Here is a 22641-nt window from a genome sequence, read left to right as displayed (position 1 = left end):
TCCCAGGAATCTAGTGTTTAGCCTGGAATGTTGCTCTGATTTGTAGATTTCCATGACATTACACACTTTCAGCTTTGTCATGTAATAGCATTCCTTTCCGGTATAATTATTTTTTGTTAATTTTTTCTTCTTCATGCAAAAGACTGAAACATGGAATGGTGTGATTATCTTTTTAAAGTAGCATGTATGTTCTAATGTGGAAAGGTTCCCCAAACCAATCAGTGTTTCTTCTGTATCAAGGCAGCTAACTGTAGGGAGCTCAGGGTGATTTAAACATTTTATACTAAAAATAGAAAAATTGAGATTTGGCTCTACTTTATCATTTTACATGTTCCCACTTTGCTTTAGCACACACACCCCTGACACATACACATCCACCACTCTGCCCAGACTGACCTTTCTCTGCCCACGTCCTCCTCTCCTACTTTGTTCCTGTGACATCTCATGTATTTACACCCTTCCCCCTCCTGTGCCTATGGCAGGTGTGCCACCTGCTAACCCTTCAGTCCTTATAGGATTTCCACAGTTTACTCTTTGACAGCTTTGGCCCACATTCTTTTCTGCATTCACTTGCTCCTGCAGAACTTGGAGCTTAATGAAGACTTTTTACTTATTCTCTAATTCTTGTGTGTTTATCAACCTAGTTAAAGGGTAAACTCCTTGAGAACAGAGATTGTCTTAAACTTCTTGATATCCTTAATCAGACCCAGGATAAGTACTACCCTCAGTAGGTCTGGTCATACCAAACAAAATCAAGGCAGCTTTCCCCTCTGTTGATGCCCAAGAGTATCTTCTTCTTCAGCAATTGCCTTTGAATGTGTGAATTCTGAAATCCTGAGTGTCATCTCTTTTCCTTTTGTCAGACTATTTTTATGCCATCTTTGATTCTGCTTTTAATATAACTGATTACATATAATTCAGTGAAAGAACAAATCAGTATTGTCTAGTTAATTGACAGTTCACAGACAAGAAAAAAGAGAAGGGTGTTGATTCATTTAGTGTGTAATGTTTACTATTGTGTTGGCTGCTATTATTTTATTTATTTATTTATTTATTTTGAGACAGAATCTCACTCCATCGCCCAGGCTGCACTGCAGTGGAGCGATCTCACGTCACTGCAAGCTCTGCCTCCTGGGGTTCAAGCAATTCTCCTGCCTCAGCCTCCCAAGTAGCTGGGATTATAGGTGCATACCACCATCCCCAGCTAATTTTTTTGTATTTTTAGTAGAAACAGGGTTTCAGCATGTTGGCCAGGCTGGTCTCGAACTCCTGACCTCAAGTGATCCACCTGCCTTGGCCTCTCAAAGTGCTGGGATTACAGGTGTGAACCACTGTGCCTGGCCTATTATCATTATTATTATTAATAGTTATTGGCTAGGCACCACCAGGTTTAAGGCTTTAATTCCTTTGATAGACTAGATATTAAAGAAAAAATGCTTCATAAAATTTATCCCCTTCTTAAGAACTTTACCATGACTCATCACAGGCAAGATTCTATTTCTTTAATACAAAGTATTAATAACGTAAGAGTCAAGCCTACTGTGAGAGTCAGACTCCTTTTTTAAATTTTGTTTTTGCTGGAATTTTTGTGGATGGTTATTATAGGTGAACTCCAAAAGGGAGAGGAGATGAACTTTAACAGTATAGTACATAAAATATCCAGAAAATGTTGATTATGTCAGTACCTTGATGATCTTAATAGATTTCCAGTCAAGTAATATATGGTAATGTTGATCAAGATCCTCTTTACAGAAAAGTCTTTCTGAAATGCAGTGTGAAAAAAAATGAGAATGGGGAGAGGGAGATGGCTTCACTTCAACTCTTTAGATCATTTCGTTCTTCTTGATATCCTTCTCTACTTTTCTTGCCTCATGGTCTCAATCACAGTTATGTAAAATTCCAGCATTTCACACAACTGTATTACATAACTTGGAGATGTTATAAATAAGTGCTAGTACCAAGAAGAAATACATTATGGAGTATCACCTGCACATAACACACAATAGCAATTCAGGGTCTGGGGAGAATCCTCGTTTCAGACTCAGAAAAAGCTGATGATATATGCAGGCTCAGATATTTTCTGGAGACCTTCAACTGCTAAGCTGTTTCAATTCTGTTTCTCATCTGTTATTGTAGATGTGCCATAACAGTTGGCTTTTATTTCCTTTTATTTTTTTGAGAGGAGGTATCACTGTGTTGCCCAGGCTGGAGTGCAGTGGCATGATCATAGCTCCCTGCAGCCTCGAACTCCCGTGCTCCTTCCTCAGCCTCCTGAGTAGCTGGGACTGCAGGCCATGTGCCATCACACCTGGCTAATTTTTATGTATGAATGTATGAATGTATGTATGTAATGTATGTAGAGACAGGGTCTCACTTTATTGCCCAGGCTGGTCTCAAACTCCTAGGCTCAAACGATCCTCCCACTTCAGCCTCCCAAAGCACTAGGATTGGAGGCTTGAGCCACTGCACCTGGCTATAGTTTGCTTTTTAATAGATAAAGTGTTAACACTGGCTTCTGGCCTCCTAAAAATTTTTAAAATAACAGACTCTAGTGGGTTGCAGATTTGAACTGGTACTTGTTTTTTTGTTTGTTTGTTTGTTTCAGTTCTGTCACAATTGAAGCTTCTTATTTTGATTTTTTTTTTTTTTTTTTTTTTTTTTTTGAGATAGAGTTTCACTCTTGTTGCCCAGGCTGGAGTGCAATGGCATGGTATCAGCTCACTGCAACCTCTACCTCCCGGATTGAAGCAATTCTCCTGCCTCAGCCTCCTGAGTAGCTGGGACTACAGCCACATGCCACCACATCTGGTTAATTTTTGCATTTTTATTAGAGACAGGGTCTCACCATGTTGGTTAGGCTGGTCTTGAATTCCTGGCCTCAGGTGATGTGCCCACCTCAGGCTCCCAAAGTGCTGGGATTACAGGCATGAGCCACTGCGCCCAGCCCTTTGGAATTTTTTTTTTTTTTTTTTTTAGGAGACAGGAGTCTCACTCTGTTGCCCAGGCTGGAGTGCAGTGGTGCAATCTCGGCTCACTGCAGCCTCCACCTCCCAGTTTCAAGTGATTCTTCTGCCTCAGCCTCCTGAGTAGCTGGTACTACAGGTGCATACCGCCATGCCTGGCTAATTTTTGCATTTTTAGTAGAGATGGAGTTTCACTGTGTTTGCCAGGATGGTCTCAATCTCCTGACCTCGTGGTCCACCCGCCTTGGCCTCCCAAAGTGCTGGGATTACAAGTGTAAGCCACCACGCCCGACCTGAACTATTTTTTACAGTGATGATTAGTTTCATATTCTATGTGTTTGTAACTTACATCTACTAGAATATGAAGTGTCTTCTTAGGGTAGAATTGTATTATGTACAACACCTATTATATTGCATCTCCTTTCCTTATATGCTAGTAATTTGTGTCTAAAATGTTTTGAAACTCACTAGGGAAATTATGAACATTAAATTAAATAATAAAAGGCACATAGCTTATTACCTTTCATTTTTCAATAAATATCGAATTCCTGTCTGTACTCATTACAAGCCTTTTGAACAGATTTTGTAAATTTGCAGTTGCCCGGATTACTGCCCGTCACTCTGAGGATTAAAATGGTCAGGACAGTACTTGAATTTAGGCAATAATATACCTGTGTAAAATTTTACCTACCAAAATTGCATACTGGTTCCTTAACATTTGGGGGCAGAGGGTGTTAAGACTTGATGCATGTTGAAAAACAGAAGAAACATATCTTAAGAGATTTTATTAGCTTCTAGCACTGTGCCACATCATCATTCAGTAAGCTTATTAAGTTAAATAAAAGTGTTAATAATGGCTTGGAGTGGTGGTTCACTTCTATAATCCCAGTACTTTGGGGGACCGAGGCAGGTAGATTACTGGAGCTCAGGAATTCGAGACTAGCCTTGCCAACATGACAAAACCCATCTCTACTAAAAATACAAAAAATTACTGAGGCAGGAGAATTGCTTGAAACTGGGAGGCAGAGGTTGCAGTGAGCTGAGGTCGCGCCACTGCACTCCAGCCTGGGCAATAGAGTGAGACTCCCTCTCAAACAACAACAAAATTGGTGGGGCGTGGTGGCTCACGCCCATAATCCTAGCACTTTGGGATGCCACGGTGGGCAGATCACCTGATGCCAGGAGTTCAAGGCCAGCCTGAGCAACATGGTGAAACTCCGTCTCTACTAAAAATACAAAAAATTAGCCAGGCATGGTGGCAGGCTCCTGTAATCGCAGATCCTGGGAGGCTGAGGCATGAGAATCGTTTGAGCCAGGGCGGCAGAGGTTGCCATGAGTCAAGATCATGCCCCTGCACTCAAGCCTGGGCGACAGAGCAAGACTCCTAAAAAAAAAAAAAAAGAAAGAAAAAATTAGCAGGGGTGGTGGCACATGCCTGTAGTCCCGGCTACTCAGGAGGCTGAGGCAAGTAAATCACTTGAAGCTGTGAGGTGGAGGTTGCAGTGAACTGAGATTGCAGCAGTGCACTCCAGCCTGGGTGACTGAGCAAGACTGTCTCAAAAAAAAAAAAAAAAAAAAGGTTATGTATATATGGAAGACCATAATAATTGCAGTACCTAACAACTTTTTTCCTTAGTATATTCCAAGCACTTCTAAATGCTTACATATAAGAACTTGTTTACCCTTCAGAACCCTGTCACCATTTTATAGATAAAGTAACGCATACAGAGGTTAAGAAAGTTTCCCAGTGGAATACTACTCAGTTGTAAAAAGGAACAGACCACTGATACGTGCAACAACCTGAATGATTCTTCAGAGAATTATGCTGAGTAACAAAAAGTCAATTTTAATGGTTACGTACTATATGATTCTATTTACATAACATTCTTGAAGAGATAAAACTATAGAAATGAACAGATTAGTGGTTGGCATGGATTGAGGATGGGGTAGGGGCAAGGAGGGATGTGGGCATGGCTATAAAATGTGGGCATATATATCAATATGGGGGATCCTTGTCGTGATGGAAATGTTCTGTGTCTTGACTGTAATTCAACATCAGTATCCTGGTTGTGATAATGTACTACAGTTTTGCAAGATACCCTTGGGAGAACTAGGTTAAAAGTACATAGTATCTCTCTATATTATTTCTTACAATTTCATGTGATTCCTCCATTATCTCAAAACAGAAAATGCAACAAGAGAAAAAACTTTTCCCAAGGTCACCCAGCTAGGGAAGAGTTTGAATAGAGTTCAAACTCCCACAGGCCAGCTTTAGAGCTTGTGCTGTTAACCACTACACCAAAGTTCTTTAAACTTATTTGACACAAGAACCACTGTAAAAATACATCTTCATCCAGAACTCAGTACACACATCATTTATTTGTATGTATCTTAAAAGTTTCCTGAAACAATACATAACCTTACTATATAAGACATAAAATTGATTTTGTGACCCAATAAAGGGTTGTGACCTTTGTTTGAAAGACACTCCAGTATCCTGTGCTGCCTCTCTGGTATATATCCATTTGTACTCTAGCCACTATCTAGGTGTGTGGGGAAAAAAAAAAAAAAATTCCTGAAAGGACTGTTTTGGCTCTGTTTCCAGCCTATAATTGTGGGCATACTTTAAAGGCTGGGCTAGTAACCTTGCATACTTCTATTTCTCTTTAAAACATCTCCTTGTGAAAGCATCTTTTCTCTTAATTGTTATTATTGTCCTATGCTGATGACTCTCTAACTCCAAACTTCCATTTGCGTTTACAACTATGTAATCAAAAATATCTTGAAAGCTGGGCATGGTGGTTGCATTCCTGTAGACCCATCTATTCAGGAGGTTGAGGTGGGAGGATTGCTTGAGCCCATGAGTCCAAGTCCAGCCTGGGCAACACAGTGAGACCTTGTCTTTAAAAATGATATGTTGAAAATCTTTCCACATAAATATCCTTTATGATATCCAAAACCAAGTTTACTTTGCCCTTTACCTCCATAACAGTTACTCACCTTTGTCATTTCCCTTTATAGCACACTGTTTCAGTCTCTCAGGGCAAAAACCTTGGTGTTATTCTTGACCCCTTCATTTCCTTTCTCTCTTCTAATGACTGTCTAAACTTGAATCACTACAATTCTTCATGGCAGATCATTTTGATTATCTTCCCTCAAATTCATTTTGCATAATCTTCTCAGATTAATCATCCCGAAACAGAATTTTAGTTACGCTGATTCCCTGCTCAAAACTACAGTGGTTCCCATTGCTTCCTTCATTAATATCCAAGTCTAGTTTCAGAGACCTCTTTATCTGACTCTACCCTACCTGTGTTTTCGAGTTCTCCCCAGTGAGAACTCCCCATTCCACTCTTATTTTCTCCACCTGACCTCGCACACCCATTCCAACCACTTGGAATACTGTCCTTCGCGTGTTCTGTGATACCACAACATTTAGGATCTACCTCAAGTACTGCAGTATATTGAGATTTATCATGCTTTTATTCATATTACTTTTGGTGTTATCTCATTTGGAGTACAAATGTACAGTATTCCAGGGAGTTAAACTAAGGACAGTGATTATTCATGGTTTTTGTCAGATCTGAGGTTTACCTGCTTTAGCAAACTAATAAAGCCTCTTACTGTTTCTTGGATACTGGCAAAAAATACAAGACTCCTAGGTCAGAGGCAAAGGACTTTATTACTTATGACAATGCAAGCAGCCTAAGCATCTGCGTATCTGTGCCAGTTCTTCTTGGACCAGAGTCCCATTGGGTGACACTGTATGACTCAGTGACATGCTCACACGTGGTAGGTTTGTGTTGCAGATGAAGAAGGCCAAGTTGGGAGAACCCATTGTTTTTATAGGAAGCAGTAGGAAAGCCTCCTCTCTCATTATCAGCTCCATAAATGGCCCAGGAAAGAGTGATCAGGGCCTTATAGTCTTGATATAACCCAGTAAAGAAATGTAGGCACACAAGAGGTGGAAGGAGGATTGTCTCCCCCAGCATTTTACAGATGAAACGGAAGAATGAGAATTTCCCCCAACATCACTCAGGGAATGTGAGAGAGATAGATCTAACCCTTCTAGATCATAGATCTAACTGCGAGATTGTATCATGGCCCTCTCACATCCATTTAAATTGTTTCTTTTTCTTTTTTTTTTTTTTTTTTTTTTTTTTTTGATACTAGGTAAAGCCCAAAACATTTAAATTATTTTTATGCAATAAATTGAGCAAAGCAAGGAACTCTTGGGTTGTATTTACCACCTAAATTTCTTACGTTGTATCAAAACAAAGAAGGTTAACTGTTGTCCTAACTTCTAAATGTTTCCAGAAATCTAGGTATTCTTCTGCAGCATGGAATGCTCAAGTAAAGGAAACTGAAGAAGTCTGGGAAACTTTCCAAAACTAAAATTGTTATATTATGATATGGGAGCCCAGTGAAGAAGAAATCAGTGTGTTTCCTAGGGAGCTCTTGTGCAAGCTAATATTTTTTTTTTAAATCTATTAAAGATTAGAGAAATGTACACCTAACCAAGAATGAGTAAGAGTATATAAAAAGAATGGTTTTGGTTAAATAAGCTAACTCATTTCAATGCTAAAGCCCATCAAAAGGGTTTTTTTTGTTGTTGTTGTTTATATACACAGGTAGAAGAAACTACACTAGTTTCTTACAGGAGGCCAGCAGCTAAACCTTGACCTGGAGCAAGAGAAAGCAGAATGTCTTTTTTCTTTTCTTGTTTTTTTCTTTTTTTTTTTTTTTTGAGACAAGATCTCACTCTGTTGCCCAGGCTAGAATGTGGTGGCACAGCTCACTGCAGCACCCACTTCCCAGGCTCAAGCCGTCCTCCCACCTTAGCCTCCCAAGGAACTGAGACCACAGGTGTGTACCACCACACCCAGCTAATTTTTTCTGGTTTTATGGAGAGAGGGTCTCACCTTGTTGCCCAGGCTGGCCTTGACTCCTGTAGTCAAGCTATCCATCTGCCAGCCTCAGCCTCCCAAAGTGCTGGGATTACAGGAGTGAGCCACCGTGCCCAGCCAGAATTTTACTTTTACTTTAAATTTTTTACTTGTTTAATTGTGGAACTTTTTTTTTTTAGAGACAGAGTCTCAACTCTGTTGCCCAGGCCGGAGTACAGTAGCATGATCATAGCTCTCATAGCTCACTATAGCTTTGAACTCTTCCTGCCTTACCTCAGCCCCGAGTAGCTAGGACTATGGGTGCATACCACCATGCCCAGCTTAATTACACAACTTTTTATAGTATGTAAAAAGAATAGCTTAATGAGCTCACATATCTCCATCACCAGCTTCAGTAATTATTGCCAATCTTATTTAATACCTCCATGTTTGTTTCTGGAGCATTTTAAAGCAAACTCCAAACATTACATCTCAGCACCTGTAAATCCTTCAGTGTCACAACTAACAAAATTGACAACAAAGTCTTATAGTGAGTGTCTCAGCCCATTTTCAAAATCCGTTGATGGTCTCAAATATGTCTTTTTTTAGTTGGTTTATTTGAGTCAGGATACATACAAGATATATATTATTATTACATCTAAAAACTTTAGTTTTTTTTTTTCTAATAATAGCCTTATTGAGGTACAGTTCATATACCACAAAGGTTATCACTTTAAAGTGTACAATTCAGTGGTGGTTAGTATAGTCAAAAAGTTGTGCATCCATCACCACTCCCTAATCTGAGAATATTTTCAACACCTTTTCTAAAAAGAAACTCTATACCCATTAATAACCACTCTCTATTCTTCCTCCTCCCAGCCACTGGCAGCCGCTAGTCTATTTTCTGTCTCTGCAGATTTTTTTTTTGAGGGGCTTCTTCAGGTATTTACATATGTCTCTCTCCGTAGATTTGCCTATTCTGGGCATTTTATATAGACAAAATCATAAAATATGTGGCCTTTTGTGTCAGGCTTCTTTCACTTAGCATATGTTTTCAAGGGTTATCCATGTTGTAGCATGTATCGTAACTTCATTTCTTTTTATGGATTAATAATATTTTATTGTATGGGCATATCTTATTTTGTCTCTTTATCGGTTGGTGGACATTTGGCTTGTTTCACTTTGGGGCAAATTATGAATACTACTACTGTGAACATTAATGTGTACATTTTGTGTGGATATATTTTTAAAATAATTTCAGCTTTTTTTTCGCTTCAGGGGCTACATGTGCAGGTTTGTTACATGGGTATATTGTGTGATGCTGAGATTTGGGGTATGATTCATCCTGTCACCCAGGTAGTGAGCATAGTACCCAACAATTAGCTTTTCTGGTTCCCTCCCACCTCCCTCTAGTAGTCTGCAGTCTCTATTGTTGGCATTTTTATGATGTGTGGACATGTTTTCATATTGAAAATGTTGAATTGCTGGGTCAAATAACTCATATGTTTAATTTTTTAGAGAACTGCCAGACTGCCAAAGCAGCTGGACAGTTTTACACTCCTACAAGCAATGCACAAAAGTTTCCAGTTTTCCACATTCTTGCTAATACCATTTCCTTCAATGAATAATAATTATTATTGTTATCCTAGTGAATGTGAAAAGGTATCTCATAATTTTGATTTGTATTTCTCTAATTAGCATCTTTTCGTATGCTTTCTGGCCATTTGTCTCTCTTCTCTGCAGAAATGTATATTTCAAGCCTTTGCCCATTCTTTTTTACTAGGATTATTTCTCTTCTGTTGTTAAATCACAATAATTCTTTATACATTCTGGATATTGGATCTGATTTGCAAATATTTTCTGCCATTCTGTGGGCTGTCTTTTCACTTTCTTGATGATGTCGTTTGAAACACAAATGTTTTTATTTTTGATGAAGTCCACTGTACCTGTTTTTTCTTTTGTTGCTAAACCATTGCCTAGTCTATGGTTATAAAATATTTAGACCTGTGTTTCCTTCTAAGAGCTTTGTAGTTTTAGCTCTTACACTTTGGTCTCAGATCTATTTTGAGCTTTTAAAAAAAATTATTTTGCATTTGGATATCCAATTATCCTACCACCATTTTTTGCAAATATTAATTTTTGTAATTTTAGTAGAGATGGGGTTTCACCATGTTGGCCAGGCTGGTCTTGAACTCCTGACCTCAAGTGATCCACCCACTTCAGTCTCCCAAAGTGCGGGGATTACAGAAGTGAGCCACTGCGCCCAGCCTGATCTTTTAAAATGTCTTTCAGCAAAGTTTTGTAGTTTTCCATGTACAAATCTTGCACTTCTTTTGTTACGTTTATTGGTAAATATTTTTCTGGTGCTATTATAAATGGAATTGTTTTTAAATTTCTTTTTCGAATTGTTTGTTGCTAATGTATACAAACGTAATTAATTTTTGTGTGTTGATCTTGTACCTTACAACCTTGCCAAACTGATTTTATTTACATACGTTGTGTGTGTGTGTAGATTCCTTAGGATTTTTTATATATAAGATCATGTCATCTGCAAATATAGTTTGACTTCTTCCTTTTCAAACTGGATGCCTTTCATTTCCTTTTGTTGCCTATTTGCCCTAGCAAGACCCTCCTATACAATTTGGTTAGAAGTAGCAAAAGTGGACATCCTTGTCTTCCTGATCTTTGAGAAAGCCTTCAGTCTTTTACCATCCAGTCTTTTGCCATCAAGTTTGTTAGCTGTGAGTTTTTTGTAGATGCCCTTTGTCAACCTAAGGAAGTTCTCTTCCTAGTTTGTTGAATGTTTATATCATTAACATTTTTGTTATATTGGCTATTGGAATTTGTCAAGTGCTTTGTCTGTTTCTAATGAAATGACCATGTGATGTCTTTCTTTACTCTGTTAATTTGGTGTATTATATTGATTGAGTTTTGTGTGTTGGACCGACCTTGCATTCTGTGATTAATCCCACTTGGTCCAGTTATATAATCCTTTTTATATGTTGCTGGATTTGATTTGCCAGTATTTTGTTTAGGATTTTTGTGTCTGTATTCATACGGAGTATTGATCTATAGTTTTCTTATGATATCTTTATCTGATTTGGTCTCAAGGTAATATTACTGTAATAGAATCAGTTGGGAAGTTCTCTCTTCTTATTTTTGGAATAGTCTGTCAAGGATTGGTGTCAATTCCTTAAATGATTGGTAGATTTTAACAATGAGGCTCTGGTTCTGGCCTCCTCTGTGTGCTATTTTTTTTTTTTTTTATTACTAATTCAGGATCTTTACTTGTTGTAGATCTCTTCAGATTTCCTATTTCTTATGTCAGTTTTGGTAGTTTGTGTCTTTCTAAGAAATTGTCCGTTTTGTCCAGATTATTTAGTATGCTGGCGTACAGTTGTCCATAGTATTCCCTTATAATCCTTGTTTCTGTAATGTCAATACTACTGTCCCCTCTTTCATTCCCGATTTTGGTAATTTGAATCCTCTCTCTTTTCTACTGATCAGCCTAGCTAAATGTCAATATTGTTATCTTGTCAAAGAACCAACCTTGGATTTTATTGATTTTTCTCAGTAGTTGTTTTTGCTGTTTAATTTTTTTCTGATCTAATCTTTATTATTTCCTTCCTCCTAGGGCTTTCTACTTATATACATGTATGTTAGTTGCCCTTGATGAAGCCAACTGTGAAATCATGGCATTATAATATGCTAGCTAGGAGAGTGATCTAGGTCAATGCTTCTCAAACTTTAATGCACATACAGATTGCCTGGGGATCTAGTAAAAGTGCAAAACCTCTACAGCTTCCCATGTCTAAAAGCTTTCATGGTGATGCCAGTGTTGATATTCCAAGACCAGAGAGTAGAAAGGATCTAGTTCATTTGGTATCAGTCATTTGTGAGGTTTTCCAAACAGAACATGTCATTTCTGTGGTTCCAGGTATATTAATATGTCTCTCCCTTTGAGAATCAGTGCTCTATATGTCATTATGACTGATATGAATGTGCATGGTTTCCAAGGGAAAAAACTGAACAAGCCCAACCCTCTCATTTTACTGATGAGGAAATTGAGGCTTCAAAGAGGTGAGATTTCTTGCCTGAAGTCATATAATAGTTTAATTGACTCCATAGATTAGTATATTAATCCTTTCTGATGACAAGTCCTAACTCAGTGAAGTTCATCATTGATTATACTGTTACCAAGAAAAGGTAGCAATGAGGACAAGTAAATTTATGGTTTTTTTTTTTTTTTTTTTTCGAGACAGAGTTTTGCTCTTGTCACCCAGGCTGGAGTGCAGTGGCACAATATTGGCTCACTGCAGTCTCTGCCTGCCGGGTTCAAGTGATTCTGCTGCCTCAGCCTCCTGAGTAGCTGGGATTACAGGTGCCCAGCACCACACCCAGCTAACTTTTGTATTTTTAGTAGAGATGGGGCTTCCCCGTGTTGGCCAGGCTGGTCTCGAACTCCTGACTTCAGTTAATTCACCTGCCTCGGCCTCCCAAAGTGCTGGCATTACAGGTGTGAGCCACCACGCCTGGCTGGTTAAATTTTTTTTACTAACCCCTTTAACAGATTTCAATCCAGAGAAAGTGGTACTTAAGTAAATTTTCTTATTTTTGAGTAGAAATATGATACCTGAGATGCCATTAAGAATAGATAGATATAGAAACACACCTGGCCCCTAAAGTTGAAGGAAAAATAGGGAGCCAGGTCAGATACCTTTCTCCTATGCATATTCCCCTGGTCTCCTGTATATGCCTTTGTTGGAGTTCTTACTGCAGTGTAGTTGAATTACTTCTCAGTCTTCTCCACAGAAGTGTACCCAATGTCAGAGGAAATTGTATTATGCTTACAGTCTGCCTGGAACCCTAAACTAATGACATATCAATTATCTTAGTTTTAAGAAATATAGAAAACTAACATTTCCATAGAATAGGTTTATGTCATTTAACAACAACAACAACAAAAAATTTAATTAGCTGGGCATGATGACCCATGCCTGTAATCTCATTACTTTGGTAGGCTGAGGTGAGAGGATCACTTGATCTTAGGAGTTTGAGACCAGCTGGGCAACATAGGGAGACCGTGTCTCTACAAAAAAAAAAAAAAAATTAGCCGGGCATGGTTGCACACACCTGTTTATTATCCCAGCTACTTAGGAGGCCAAGGTGGGAGAATCACTTGAGCCTGGGAGGTTGGGACTACAGTGAGCTGTGATTGTGCCACTGCACTCCAGCCTGGGTGACAGAGCAAGATCCTGCCTCAAAAATCAAAACAAAACAAACGGAACATTTAAAATTATTTGTCCTGGGCGAGATGCAGTGGCTCACACCTGTAATCCCCAGCACTTTGGGAGCCCGAGGCGGGTGGATCACTCGAGGTCAGGAGTTCAAGACCAGCCTGACCAATATGGTGAGACCCCCGTCTCTACTAAAAATACAAAATTAGCTAGGCATGGTGTCACATGCCTGTAATCCCAGATACTTGGGAGGCTGAGGCAGAAGAATCGCTTGAACCCTGGAAGAGGAGGTTGCAGTGAGCCAAGATCATGCCATTCAGCCTGGGCAACAAGAGTGAAACTCCATCTGAAAAGTTAAAAATTTTTTAAAAAAATTATTTGTCCTGGAATAAAATTGATCTTTGTTAAATATGATTACATTTATCCTGAAATTTCAGGTGTTTGCTGTACACTGCCCTATTTGTTCTCTATAAGTTTGTATTAACCAACTTTGATAAATAGTAAGCACTTTGATGGCGGGGACTAAGTCTATTATTACCTCTGTTATTTCTAACATTAAACACAATATCTAACACATAGTAGATGTTCAATATGTATTGACAAAATAATTGCATGAAAGTTCTCTATTGGAATAATAGTGTTAAATGCCAGTGTTGTGAACATTTTTAAATTTTAAATCATTTTACTCACAGGAAAAGCTTGACTGATGATATCATGAAAGTCGTGCATGTTTTAAAATGGCTTTCTGGCTTATACAATATAACAGAATCTTTTTTTACTTTATATAGTTAAAAGTACAAAATACACAGAAAATAATCCTATATTATAAGTATTCAGCTCAGTACAACGTTACACACTCAACATGCTCACGTAATAAACACCCACCAACAAACAGAACTTGACCTGCCCTCAGAAGCCCCTCCATACTCTGTCAGGTCATTGCAGCCCTTTTTAACAGGATAGATTAGTTTTGCAAAATCATTTTATACTTGAATAGGATTTAAGACAAGTAATGTTGAATAGAAAATATTCTGTAACAAATCAGGTTAATGATTTAATATTCATTATTAGCAGCCAACATTATTTGTAGGCCAGGTGTGGTGGTTTATACCTTTAATCCCAGCACTTTGGGAGGCCAACATGGGAGGATGGCTTGAGGCCAGGAGTTCAAGACCAGTCTGAGCAACATAGCAAGACTCAATAGCCATACTTTTGTATACTATTCAGCACAAAAATGTCAATAATAAGCATTAAATAATACTCATTTTAGCTTTTGTGTTAATTAACAATGAGCAATAAATTCTTTTTTAAATTTTTGATGTGTAATAATTGTACATATTTAGGGGTACAGACTGATATTTTGGCTCATGTATACAATGTAATGATCAAATCAAGGTAATTAGCATATCTCTTACCTCAAACACTCATTTGTTTATTTTGGGAATATTCAAAATCCTCTCTTCTAGCTATTTGAAAATATTTTAAAAATTATTGACTATAGTCACCATACAATGCTACAGAACACTAGAACTTACTCATCTTATCTAGTTGTAGCTTTGTATCTGTTAACCAACCTCTCCCTATCTTCCCCTCCTCCATACTCTTTTCATTTTCTAAAAACCACAATTCTACTCTCTACTTCTATGAGCTCAACTTTTTTAGCTTCCACATATGAATGAGAGCATGTGGTATTTATCTTTCTGTCCCTGACTTATTTCACTTAGCATAATGTCCTTTAGGCTTATCCATGTGGCCATGAATCATAGGATTTCATTCTTTTCATGGCTGAATTTTGTGTGTGTGTGTGTGTGTGTGTGTGTGTGTGTGTGTGTGTGTGTATACCACATTTCTTTATTCATGTTGATGACACTTAGGTTGATTTCATATCTTGTGAATAGTGCTGAATTAAACATGGGAATGCAGATATCTCTTTGTCATATTGATTTCCTTTCCTTTGGATAAACATCCAGTATTGGGATTGCTGAATCATATGGTAGTTCTATTTTTAGTTTTTTGAGGAACCGCCGCATAGTTTTCCATAAAGGCTATACTAATTTACATTCCCACCAGCAGTGTATAAGAATTCCTTTTTTGCTGCATTCGCACCAGCATTTTTTATTTTTTGTCTTGTTGGTAATAGCCATTCTAACTGGAGTGAATTATTACTTTTAAGCTCTTATATCTAACCATCAAATTACTATAACAGATTTTTGTTTGACTTTTCATTTGTTTAGATTAGTAGTTCTCAATGTAGAAGGACCTGACTTAATCTCCCAAAGATTATTTGCCAGTGTCTGGAGATGTTTTTGGTTGTCTTAACCCACCAAAAACAGCTGTCAGTGCTACTGACATCTAGTGTTACCCACAACTGGGTTGCTGTGAAAATCAGTTTTCAGAACAGAGCCCCGTAAAAATGAATTATCTAGCTTAAAATGTCAATAGTGCCAAGTAGTGTTTTTTAAAGAATGGGTGGGTTGTTTGTGTTTGATGGAAGTTAGTTTAAATAGATTATAGCGTCCATGGTATCAGAAATTTAATTCCCATAGACGCTAGTTAACCTGTCTATAGTTCATGCACTCCAGACCTCAGCCAGATGTCTTAAACATTTCTGCTGCAGATTATAAGAAGAAGAACATGAGAAAATATAGATGGGTTGGTATAAATCTATCACTACTTCTGGAAAAATGTCTCAATATGATATTTTTTACTTAACCCAAGTCTATCTCTCCCCCACATGACTAGTTCTCACTATGTTGGAATCAGCTTATAAACTTTGACTAGCAGCATTGTTTAATCTTGTTATAAGTTCCTGAATTAATGGTCTACAGGCTTGAGGCAGAGTGAATGCCTCAGAGTTACATTATGGGCAGGCAGTTATCTAGCACCAACCATAGTCTCCTGCCATCTACTGGAGATGTTAGGTGGGAAGGCTTGTGGCCCTCTACACACATTCATACCCACACCCCTGCTCTATTCCTTTTTTCGAGTAGTTATAGGAGGTCAGAAACACTAGAATGTATATACATGCTGGTAATAAATAGAAATTATCTGATAGTTGTTCTTCATGGCTGTCAGGGCATAGTTTTCCATGTATTTTACTGTCCTTTTGTGAGAATACTACCCTTGACAAGTTGATCTGTCATAAACAAAGAGAGCCACATTTAAGCTATGACCCTAAAACATTTGTTGTTATGCAGGAAAGAATTAATGGTAATGTATACCAATTCTGACTCTCACATAAAGTGTTTCTCCAAAAGTAACCTCAGACAACATGACAACAAACCAAGATTTATATAGTTGGAATTTCAAATCCACAAGTCCTTAAACTGAATGAGAAGATTAATTTAGAATTTGACCATTTGACTCTGCTCGTTTAACTTTGAAAGCAGATATAAATAAAAACATTGTATGAAGAAAATTGCTTGGGATAATTTGCATTAAACAGTCTGTTTTTTGTTAAGTGACTTATTTGTATTATGAAACCATGGCCTTATTAGTATTTTTAGTCTTCCTAAGAAGAAATGGAATATGTCATAGAGCTCTAGGCCTTCTTTAGTTTTCAGTACAAATTTGGTATATTTGGTATTTGGGAGGATACACATGGCATAAGGTAAAGAGAGCGTTAGCTTTCATGTCAGATCCAGGTCCAGATTCTGCCACTTATAAACTGTTACACCTTGGTCCACCTAGCTCTTACGGGCCTTTTTTAGCAACGGAAAGAAGGGAGAATACCTAAATATGATGAGAGAGTAAGTAGGTAAAATAATCCTATAAAAGAATGGTCAGGAGGAGTCTGGCCTCTGGCTCTGTCATTGATTACTGGCTGTGCCCATGGACCAGCTGGAACTATTTGAGTGACCTAAAATGGGATGGTGACTTGCCCGAGGTCATACAGTGAGTCAGGGCAGAGCAGTTGAAGCTTTACTCTCTAAGTCTCATTTTCCTTCCCTGTAAAATTGTTGTATTGGTGACTGTCTCACAGCATGTTGTAAGGAGAGATGGAGATCATAATTGTAAGAGGCAGCCCACAGTGCTGGCACAGTGTAAGCACCAATAAATGAAGGTAATGAGTACAATAAAATGTGTCACTTAGCCCCTTTCCCCAAATAGTTTTCTGTCTGGTTGATGAGAGCCATACGCACTGTGTGCTAAGACTTAAAAATGTGGGAGTTGATTAAGTTCTAGTACTGCATTATACTAATAATGCTAGTGCATAGTTTAAAGAATAATAAAATACCATAATGCAAAGTTTGTTTAAGCCCTTTACCCTTTTCTTCCTCCATTGGGACTTTATTTTTAGAGCACGTCACAAATTATGCAGAGAAGAGAGGGGTAGGCAAGAATGGAAGCAGAGAGAGCAGTGTGAAGGTAGTACAGTAGGGATTTATGACACCCTCAGGTTAGGGTGATAGCAGAGGCCGTGGTGAGAATATTAAAAGACTACTCAGCCAGGCACGGTGGCTTACGCCTATTATCCCAACAGTTTGAGAAGTTGAGGTGGGAATATCACTTCAGCTCAAGAGTTCAAGACCAGCCTGGGCAACAAAGTGAGACCCTGTCTCTACAGAAAATACAAAAATTAGCCAGGTGTGGTGGTGTGCACCTATGGTTCCAGCTACGTGGGAGGCAGAGACAGAAGGGTTACTTGAGCCCAGAAGGTTGAGGCTACAGTAAGCTATGATCATGCCACTGCATTCCAGTTTGGGCGACAGAGCAGGACCCTGTCTCAAAGAAAAAAAGAAAGAAAAGACAACTAAAGGCTCGAGATTTGATAAAATAGTTCATTTTACCGCTTCATTGAGGCTATTCTTAAAGGAAACTAGCATTTTTTTCACAGTGAGTACATGGTGGAGAAGAATACAATACTGAATTTTAAAATGTGCTATTTCTAGTAACCAGGCTTCATTTTCTTCCCCTTTGACTGCAGATCCTAATTATCTCATGGCTAACGAACGCATGAACCTCATGAACATGGCCAAGCTGAGTATCAAGGGCTTGATTGAATCAGCTCTGAACCTGGGGAGGACTCTTGACTCTGACTATGCACCTCTCCAGCAATTCTTTGTGGTGATGGAACACTGTCTGAAACATGGCTTGAAAGGTAGGCCGTCGTCCCAAAATGCTAATATGCATGCAGCTGTTTTCTAGCAATGCATACTATAGAAGAAAGCATTCTTTGTAGAGCCAAAGAATAAGAGGCTTGAATTAATAATATTGATCCATTGGAATGGAGTCTATATAGGAGCAGGGTTATGATTGACTCAGTGGACTTATAGGGCTTTAAAAATACAGATCATTAAATGTTACAGTTGGAAGGGCCATTATAAGTAATCAAATCCAGTACAGTAATTCTGTTTGACAGGTGGAAATAGGCCTGCCCAGAATGAGACATGACTTGGTCAAGGTCACACATTGAGTTGTGGCAGAGTAGGTGCTAGAACTCAGGTCTCCCGACTCTTGGTTCAGTGTTCTTTCCACTTAACTATAAGCTTTTGAGGGCAGTATCTGGTCTTGTTCACCCCTGTTTCCTTTCTTGCTGCCTTCTCAATATTCTTTTCCTGTTATTTTTTGTTTGGTTGTTTTTTTTAAAATCTGTGTGCCTATGCTTACCAACTTCCCAATATTCCATAGCCTATTTCTGGATTACATATTCTTTTCTATTGAGCTGTTTTCTTCATTAATACCACACAATTTTAGGCACTAAATTGTTAAAATGTTTTATTATATTATATGGCTAGGCCACAAACTGTTCTTGAAAGAAGAAGGGCTGAGTCTTGGGAAGTAGAAAATTTTTTATTTTCACAAAATATCATCTATTCTACAAGCATGAATGAATCTAAAACCATCTTATAACCTGGGATTGGTTTCCTGAAAAGTTGTGTGTGTGTGTGTGTGTGTGTGTGTGTGTGTGTGTATTGAGAGAATGCTTATGTTGTAAAGAATATTAAAATACTGTTTTATTTTTGTTGCCTTAGCTAAAAAAACTTTTCTTGGACAAAATAAGTCTTTCTGGGGACCTCTAGAACTGGTAGAAAAGCTTGTTCCAGAAGCCGCAGAGATAACAGCAAGTGTTAAAGATCTTCCAGGACTTAAGTAAGTCTAAGGTTGAATTCCATTTCTCGGGAACAGCATTCTTATTAACTATCCCTTGAAGAGCAAGACTTCCAATCCAGAATGCATGATGTCCTGAATAGGTGCTGATATGAGAGAATTGGTATACAGAATATTAAGAAAATTGTGCTCTTGAGGGATAATTATTCATCTAAGAGATGTCTTTTTGTTGAAATGCCAAACATTTCCTTATTTTGTAAAGCACTTGGGGGAATCACTTAGTGTGTCTCAAGAAATTGTATCTAAGGGGGTGGCATGCTGGACTTGACTTAAGGAAAAAAGCTATTCAGTGGGTTTGAGAGTCAAGATTAAAACAACTGTCAAATTAACCTGAAGAGCTAGTGACTGTAGCCTGCCTTAGAACTACGAAGTAGTGACCACCTTCCCAAATGAGACTGGTTTAATTTTAATCAGATAGAGGCCTAGATTGCCTGTGTCCACATTCATGCTTTGGACTTTTATATAATCCACCTGAATTTATAAGGATTTGCTATTACTAATCTGATGGAACATTTTTAGTTGGGTCTCCCAGAGGCTGAGTCTTCAAATTGTAGTTACATTCAGTAATTCTTTTTGAAAGCATTTGTCCCAAACACCCCCCTGGGTCGCATTAGCCCACACACAGAAATTCCTTGCCCAGGAATATGCTGGGAGAGGTCCTAAGGAGCACCTCAGTGTGCTTGTTACACTGGAACACCATTAGCAAGAATAAGTGAACTGATTCTGCTGTAGCCTTTGCTTCTGTTGCTTGTGTTTTTAGTTGTTTGATTTCTGTGTTTTTGTAGGACACCAGTAGGTAGAGGAAGAGCCTGGCTTCGTTTGGCATTAATGCAAAAGAAACTTTCAGAATATATGAAAGCTTTGATCAATAAGAAAGAACTTCTCAGGTATGAACACGTTGAACTTTCTTCTTTCCTTGGTATGTTCTACATCGTATAAAGTCAAACCATGTAAGTTCACCATTTTTGTGGATCAGAAACAGTTGATTCATAATAGCTTCACTGATACTTTCTCTCATACCTCACACACATATACTCCCAAATGGATGATTTATGTTATGTGTGTTCTGTCTGTCCCTGTGGTATATATTGGTCTTTTCCAGGGCAGGCCAAGACTTACCTCCAGAAAACAGAAGGCACCTTAGCATGTGCCCAGGCTCAATAAGACAAGAACTTGATATGTAGCATTAAATTCAAATATAGCACAAAATTGGACGGGTGCAGTGGTTCACACCTGTAATCCCAGCACTTTGGGAGGCCAAGGTGGGCAGACCACTTGAGGCCAGGAGTCCTATATGGCGAAACCCTGTCTACTAAAAAAATATAAAAATTAGCCGGGCGTGGTGGTGCACACCTGTAATCCCAGCTACTTGGGTGGCTGAGGCACGAGAATCGCTTGGACCCGGGAAGCAGAAGCTGCAGTGAGCCAAGAGCGTTCCACTGCTCTTCAGCCTGGGCGACAGAGTGAGACTCTGTCTATAAAAAATATATATATATATAAAATATCACAAAATCTTCCAGATGGATCATAGATACAACTGGGAGAGGCAAAACAGCATTATTTTATTTTATCCATCTTTATTATATGATTCCATTGTATAAAGGTCAAAAATAGGTAAAATCAATCTATGGTGATAGAAATCAGGATAATAGTTACCTTGGAGAAGTGCAGGTAGAGATTGGAAGAGAGAAAGAACTGATTTCTAGGATTCCAGTGATCAGGATAGTGATTACACAGATGTGTTTTTGTGAAAGTTCATGGAACTGACATTTAGTTAGCTGAGATTTGGAAATGTGTGAATGTTGGAATTCGGCCATATTCCGCTTCTGACCAATTCATAAGGTGAGGCTTTTGGGACAATAAACTGTCAAAGAACCTTGTTCATTCCAGTTCTACTCAGTTTCCTTCAGGGGCTATCAAAGAACAAATATAGCACGTGATCAGTTTTTGAGAGAAACGGTAAATTTGCAGCTCATTCATGTACTGTTTTTGTGCTATTTTGTCATTTGTTAATGTCTTTTTTTTTTTTTTTTTTTTTTGAGACAGAGTCTCGCTCTGTTACCAGGCTGGAGTGCAGTGGCAGGATCTCCACTCACTGCAACCTCCACCTCCCGGGTTCAAGCTATTCTCCTGCCACAGCCTCCCGAGTAGCTGGGACTACAGGTGCACACCACCACGCCCAGCTAATTTCTGTATTTTTAGTAGAGACGGGATTTCACCATGTTGGCCAGGATGGTCTCGATCTCTTGACCTCGTGATCCACCCACCTTGGCCTCCCAAAGTGCTGGCATTACAGGTGTGAGCCACCGCGCCCAGCCTGTTAATATCTTTTAGAGAGAATCAGAAAATAACTAAGGAACTAATATCAGTGAATTATATTGATTATTAACAGTGATTGAGGTTGACCTTTAGTAGTCCCAGGTAACTTGTTGAAAACAAATTGATTGGCCGGACACGGTGCCTCACGCCTGTAATCCCAGCACTCTGGGAGGCCAAGGCGGGCAGATCACAAGGTCAGGAGATCGAGACCATCCTGGCTAATACAGTGAAACCCCGTCTCTACTAAAAATATAAAAAATTAGCCGGGCGTGGTGGTGGGCACCTGTAGTCCCAGCTACTCAAGAGACTGAGGCAGGAGAATGGAGTGAACCCCGGGGGCGGAGCTTGCAGTGAGCCGAGATCACACCACTGCACTCCAGCTTGGGCGACAGCAAGACAACGTTTTAAAAAAAAAAACACGAATTGATTGCAGTGTTGTTTCAATCACGTCAAATTGACTGAAAATGAATACTTCAAGTCACTGGGTTTTTGGTTTTTGTTTTGTTTTGTTTTAAGTGAGTTGCGCTCTGTCGCCCAGGTCAGAGTGCAGTGGTGCGATCGCAGCTCACTGCAGCCTCCACCTCCCAGGTTCAATCGATTCTCCTGCCTCAGCCTCCCGAGTAGATGGGACTACAGGCATGCACCACCACGCCTGGATAATTTTTGTATTTTTAGTAGAGACAGGGTTTCACCACGTTGGCCAGGGCGGTCTTGAACTCCTGACCTCAAGTGATCCGCCTGCCTCAGCCTCCCAAAGTGTGGAGTTTACATGCGTGAGCCACCACGCCCGGCCTGTTTCGTTTTTTTAAAAAAATCTAAAAGACTATTTTTTAAAGTGGTTTTAAATTTATAGCAATATTGAGTAGAAGGTACAGAGATTTTTCATATATACCCTTCTCCCCTGCACAACCTCCCTCATTATCAACATCCCACAAGAGTGGTGCATTTGTTACAATTGATGAACCTACATCGACACATCATTATCTCCCAAAGTTCATAGTTTACATTAAGGTTTACTCTTGGTATTGTATGTTTTATGGATTTTGACAGATGTATAATGATATGTATCCATATGTCATTATACCATACAAAATAGTTTCACGGCCCTAAAAAATCCTCTATGCT

The 22641-nt window shown here is 38.8% G+C and overlaps 1 protein-coding gene across 4 annotated transcripts in view; it reads left to right on the top strand.

Moving 5' to 3' along the window:
* The window catches only part of RUFY3 (RUN and FYVE domain containing 3), a 102148-nt gene that overhangs the window by 39754 nt on the left and 39753 nt on the right, over positions 1-22641 (top strand). For all 4 annotated transcript variants that reach the window (XM_025385059.1, XM_025385060.1, XM_025385062.1 and 1 more), the window contains 3 exons: positions 18014-18187; positions 19062-19179; positions 19983-20084. In XM_025385059.1, the coding sequence (XP_025240844.1) occupies positions 18014-18187; positions 19062-19179; positions 19983-20084 (394 nt within the window). The remainder of the gene's footprint in view (positions 1-18013; positions 18188-19061; positions 19180-19982; positions 20085-22641) is intronic.

The sequence above is a fragment of the Theropithecus gelada genome, chromosome 5 (genome assembly GCF_003255815.1).
Source record: "Theropithecus gelada isolate Dixy chromosome 5, Tgel_1.0, whole genome shotgun sequence".
Taxonomy (NCBI): Eukaryota; Metazoa; Chordata; class Mammalia; order Primates; family Cercopithecidae; genus Theropithecus; species Theropithecus gelada.
The sequence above is the reverse complement of the archived record's forward strand: the minus strand, read 5'-3'. Positions and strand labels throughout refer to the sequence as shown.